Source organism: Mus caroli, unplaced genomic scaffold (assembly GCF_978045245.1).
Source record: "Mus caroli unplaced genomic scaffold, Mus_caroli_1 scaffold_9, whole genome shotgun sequence".
Classification (NCBI taxonomy): domain Eukaryota; kingdom Metazoa; phylum Chordata; class Mammalia; order Rodentia; family Muridae; genus Mus; species Mus caroli.
In genome coordinates, this window is record NW_028227264.1 from 77,384,558 (window position 1) to 77,390,557 (window position 6,000).

The following is a 6,000-nucleotide window of genomic DNA, read 5'->3' on the forward strand; positions in this document are numbered from 1 at the left end:
GCACTGACCTGGAAGGTTCCAGACTGAGGTATCTGCCGCCCTCCATGGCCCAAATTCACGTTCCAACATGAGGATCAACTCGGGTTTGATCACGCAGCAGCCTGTAAATGAGAAACCTTGAACAGTTTCTGCCAATGTGCAGTCAGGTTCCCTGATGACAGATGCCCTTCCATGGGAGGAACTGTGCTATAGTGGGCAAATCAGAGACTTTTGTTAGCATTTACAATCACGTCCTTCACAGACTTGAATATTACCCTTGTGTGGCATTAAACTACACGATACTTAACCCCAAATAGCATGAATATGCAAATAGGCAGGAGAGAATGAAAGGAAACACAAAGAAACTGGAAAAATAATCATGATTGTTTAAGAATAAATTAGAAAAGAGCAGGAAGTCATGAAAAAAAGAAAGAGCTACAAAAAAATTAGGAGGAGGAGAACACTGAGGCTGGGGAGATGGTGGAAGGAAAAAAAAATCAACACAGTTCCCTGGACAAGGAAGCGGGCTCAGAAGGAAGCATTCACCACTCTAGTGGGTGGGTGGGTGCCGTTATCAAGTAGACAATGTCACCAGCAGGTCTCAGGCTCCTGCTGTCATGACTTCTGTGCCCTACTGGACTGTACCCTGGAATTGTGAGCCCAAAACAATTGCTTCCTTCCTTAAGCTGTTTGGCTAGGGTATTTTAATGACAATAACAACAAAAATAACCAATATACAAGGTGTGAAGAATGAACTCAGGTCCTTACTCTGGCATGACAAGAAAGTTGTAGACAAACCATCTGGCCTTTCTTCCTTTTTATTTTTATTTTTATTTTTTATTTCTTGGGTTTTTTTTTTTTTTTTTTTTAGGCAGGGTTTCTCTGTGTAGCTTTGACTGTCCTGGAACTTGCCCTGTGACTGTAGAGCGAACATCTTGTACTGTATGGATGTAGTATCTGTCAATAATAAATCTTATGGCCTATAGCTTAGGCAAAAAAAAAAAAAAAAAAATAGAACGTGGAACATCCAGGAGACAGAAAGGATTCTGGGATAGTACCAGGCACAGGAGATGCGCCCCAGAAGATGTGATGAGACAGATGCATGGTACCTGAGTACAGGTAACCAGCCATGTGGTAGAATGTAGATTAAAATAAATGGGTTATTTTAAGTAATGATCTGGTCAGAGAAGAGCCTAGCTATACAGCCAAGGTATTTGTAAATATATTTTATTTCTGGGAACATGGGGCTGGGAGGAAGAACCACCTAATTTTACAGCAGACCAGGCTGGCCTTGAACTTGTAGTGAGCCACCTGCCTCTGCTGGGATTAAAGGTGTATATTACTTCTGCCTCATCCAGTTGGGTTCTTTATTACCACTAAACTCATTTAATTGCAAAGCTGGAAGTTATAGGGTATTTTTTGGTCACTGATTCCCCCTGTACCTGTAGTGAACAGATCTTTTGCAGTTCCCTAGGAAAGCCACAATCCAAAAGTGAGTTATGTCAGAAAAAGAAAAAAAGCTATATTTTCTAGTTACACTCAAAAGCTAAAGGCAGTTTCAAAGAAATAATGGGGAATAAACAGTGGTTGTTACAGTGTGGAAAAGGTATGGAGATTGGGAGGGGAGAATGTATAATATTTACTGAGGTAGATGTGGGTAGATATTAATAACTTATGGTTCTCTAATATGAAAGTAAATATATAATGGGCAACAACTAATTGAATATTTCTCAATAGCTGAATGATTTTAAAATTTCCCATCTTAAACAAGTGGAATATGGCTCAGTGGTGACTTAACTTAAGATGACTTAACATCATCTGATCACTGTTCTGATTATCTGAGCATCTGATTATACAACACTCTCTGATTTAAGTGTACTGCAAAGCCACACTGTGCTCCGGAAATGCGTGCCATTATCACACATCAGCTAAAAGTTACAATGTAAAATTCAGGACGAAAGTTCCTCTACTTATCAACAGAAGACAACTGCTGCTGAGCACTGCGGGGAGTTACTCACCCAAGGACACCAGGCTACTGTAGTTCTCCAGCATCACATCCCTGTAGAGCAACTTCTGAGCAAAGTCTAGGTCCTGCCACTCCTCCCAGGTGAAGAACACAGCAATGTCCTCGAATGACACCGACTCCTGGAATGACAACGCTTCCTATCAACCCAAGTCCTCAGGCTTGGGAATAAAAACTGGGATTTATTCTTCTCTGTGTAGGAATGACTTGCTAGTGCCTTAAGTACGCTGCAGCTTGGTGTGTATTCTTTATCATCAAAGCAAGCAACATCAATACAAATATCACCCCTCTTTGTTAATGTAGATTCACAAAAATATGACGAAACAAGATCTACAGTGTATCAACAACACGTTAAAGAATGAAAATACAGATTCCCTCTTGTATTTAAAGGACCAAGAGAGAGTCCAAATTTGAACTTTTAATTTCTTAGCCTGTGTTGTCCTTCTGTCCCTAACAAAGAGCTTCACTGTGTCTTCACTGAAGAGCACAGAAAACCTGGTGTGGAGAGGAAGGAGAGATTCTTTACAGAAAATGTTAAGGGTTGGAGAGATGGCTCAGTGGTTAAGAGCACTGACTCCTTTTCCAGAGGTCCCAGTAACCACATGGTGGCTCACAACCATCTGTAATGGGAACTGATGCCCTCTTCTGGTGTGTCTGAAGACAGCTAAAGTGTATTCATATACTAAAATAAATAAATCTTTTTAAAAAATCAAAGGAAAAAAATGTAACAGTTTTGCATGGGAAGAAGTCACTATACTGCTCCCTAGTGACCCACAAGCAGATATTATCAAACTATATCCACGTGTTACTTATAACATTTTTGGTGAATATTTGTTGCTTTCAACCTCTTCAGCAAATAATTAACACAACACATACATAATAATACTCTGGGTCAGGGGCATGGAATAGTTCATAATTTAAGATTAAAGCCACACATTTAGTTTAGGTCTGAAAAGCTCATTACATGGGAAATCCAAGGCACAGTAAGACTGCTTACACTGCTCTCTTAAAAGCACATTAGGCTCTGTGAGTACACATCAGGATGGCAGGTTAAGTAATTGTCTTAAACTTTCTCAAAGTATGTTATTAGCTTGGCTGCCAAGTCCAAAAAGAACTTTCATTACCTTTGCAGTCAAGAAACTTCAGAAAAGTGTGTCAGTATACATAGAATATATATGTATTCAAGGTTTGTGTTACTAACAAGAGAAAAGCATATATCTACTCAATACATAAAGGTGACATGAAATCTGTAAAGAATAACCAAGCCTGTGAAAAGGCAGATGTCGCAGGTGGTGGTGCAGTACAGTGGCACGCAGCAGGCCTGGATGGAGCAAGGGCATGGGTCCAATTCCCAGAAAACACAGAATACAGAATACATCCTATCCCTTATAAAGTCACTGAATACACACGTCAGAAGATAATGGGCAACAGTAATATTCAGTGACTTAAAAGAAAGTCAAAATCAAATACATAAAGCATCCAGGTGTTTCTGGCCACATTCACTTCAGCTACATTTGGCACCTTCCCTGCCACCTTCCTACGCTCACACACACACCAGGCATTGTGTATGCCATCACATCATGCCGCTCTAACAGAAATACCTGAGCTCTGACTTGAGACTAATGTATGTTAGAAACCATAGTGGGTTTCTTTCTTCTTCTTCTTTTTTTTTTTTTAACCATAGTTTTCTGCTCTTATCAAAGCATGATAGCATAATTATTAAAAGAAAGACTTTTACTAGTTTGCAGCCATTATTCCTCAACTTGTTGGGATCGGTTCTTTCCATCCACCACGTGAGTTCCAGGGATGCAATTCACACTGTCACAGTTGATGGCATGTGCCTTTACGATCAGAACCATCTCCCCAGCCAGAAAATTCTTTTTTTGTTTTGTTTTGTTTTATTTTGTTTCAAGACAGGGTTTCTCTGTGTAGCCTTGGCTGTCCTGGAACTCACTCTGTAGACCAGGCTGGCCTCGAACTCAGAAATCCACCTGCCTCTGCCTCCCAAGTCAGAAAATTCTTAAGGAGTAGAAACTTGAGTCTCTCCTTTCCTCGAAAGTAATTCCAAGTGTGTTCTAAAGACTTTATAAGGTTTCCTGGCTGATCAAAACTTCATGATTCTGTGGAGCTGGGACATTGCAAATGCAGTTAGAACTCTTTGCGATCGTCAGTTCCCCTTAATATCCAGTTAGTATTCATCTTCTCTATGTGGCCGAACACCAACTAGCAGCTGAAAACTTGGGAATGTGTCCACGGAGCAGACCACTAGCTTCCACCAAGCCAAAAGCTAAGAGTGTCCTCAGATAATCTCTCATATCTGTAAGAGCTTCCTCTGCATGTAACCTATCTACCCTGATGTGTCCAGTGTCTTTGATAAATGCCTTGATTTTGTTTTTCACTATTAAAACCTCACCTAACCACATCCACGTTGGAACATGTGATTTAGGACAACTTAAATACATGCTACTGAACAGGGTGACTCACATCTGTCCCAGAATAAACTCTCTCTAATCCTTTTGAGGTGAGACCAGTGTTTTCTACAGACCAGAGAAATAAGTAAGCCAACTCATGCACCATTTACCTTAATTTTCAAATTTTACTCAACTCTTAAAATCTGCTTGAGCACTGAATGCTGATGCTAAGTGACATCAAGTTTCTGGGAGCCTTTACTGAAAAAAATCAACAAGATGACACTGTCATAAATTGATTTTGTTTCTTTTAGACTTATCATGAAATTCTTAGGCAACTGCGGTCAAAGTAGAGGGATGTCCCCGAAGGGACGCTCTCCTTTGCTTACTGGCCTCCGAGCTGGGCTGCTTCTCCTTTATATATAAGGGACTGCAGAATCCACGGACCCGGCTCCTCTCTTGAAGGAAACCCATCTCCCTCAAAGTCCTCGCGCGCAAGTTGTGGACTCCAGCAACCTCCACCCTCCAGCCCAGCCTTGAGGGACCTGACAACGGCGCAGGCGCAGGCGCACCGGGCCGGGGTTGGGGGCGGCGGAGGGCGCAGAGACAGCTTCCCCGCTGCAGGACGCTCGCACTCACCATGACAGGCTCTGCCGACATCCCGTGTCCTGCGCCGGCTTCCCCGCCGCGACTGTCACAGGAGACAGGGGCCTCAGTGGTTTCCGATCCTTCGGAACTGGATGAGGCTACAGATCTAAGATGGCCGGGGACAGACAAAGGCCACAGCGGAGCAGCGAAGGCCCGCCCTCCATGCTCGCTCTCTGTGTCTGATTGGGCAATTCTCAGTCTAGTGCATCCGATTGGATAGCATTTCGGGCTTGGCTACGAGTGACAGTAGACAGAACCAATTCGTGCGTGAATCAAGCAAAAATAAAAATAAATAAATAAATAAAAAGCAAGTTCTTGCTCACAGATGTTGTCAGTCAGGGCTGCTCCCAACCCCATGAGAGAACAGAGCCCAGTACTGAACAATTGCCCTGGATATAGAGCTAAAGGATTTATGGACTTACGGCTGAATATATATGTATTTATCTTATTCACAAATGGAAATCACATCATGACAGTTTTAAACTGTGTTTTCCAACTCTAAGCTTCAAAATAAAAAGCATTCATGTAAGGCAGCAATGTCTGATACAAGCAACATGGTAGGCAGAATTGAAAAATTGGTTAATTATTTAGGTATGCATTGTGACCTCTTCTAAAGGGTGTTGTTATATTATACTTTGCTCTCATCATTCCCTGTTCTATTTTCTGTCCCCTTTTCTCCTTAGACTCACATATATGTATTCTGAGAAGTGTCAGCTTTTTAAAAAAAATCTAAACAGGTAAAATTCACTATAATAACAATGATGGCATAATTTATTTCTCTTTATAGAAGAAAAAATTGAACGTGTATAATGAGCCCCCACATGCATGCAAATTATTTCCATTCCTTTTGTTTTTGAGTGCTAATTTGACCAAATTCCAAACTGTTCTGAAAAAACTTAGAGAAAAACAAATGACAATTAGAGAGATGTGCTGACCAATAAG

General features: G+C 41.3%; 1 protein-coding gene across 2 annotated transcripts in view; it reads right to left on the bottom strand.

Annotated features, from left to right (window-relative positions):
• The window catches only part of LOC110303120 (uncharacterized), a 28,122-nt gene extending 22,950 nt beyond the window's left edge, over nt 1–5,172 (bottom strand). Inside the window, exons 1-3 of one of the 2 annotated variants that reach the window (XM_021174058.2) lie at nt 5,050–5,172; nt 1,998–2,124; nt 9–101 (exon numbers count right to left, since the gene is read on the bottom strand). In XM_021174058.2, coding sequence (XP_021029717.1) covers nt 9–101; nt 1,998–2,124; nt 5,050–5,070 — 241 coding nt within the window. In that variant the 5' untranslated portion in view covers nt 5,071–5,172. Of the gene's footprint in view, nt 1–8; nt 102–1,997; nt 2,125–5,049 lie in introns of those variants that run through there. The other variant, XM_029482754.2, reaches the window with a different exon arrangement.
• Between the last annotated feature and the right edge of the window lie 828 nt (nt 5,173–6,000).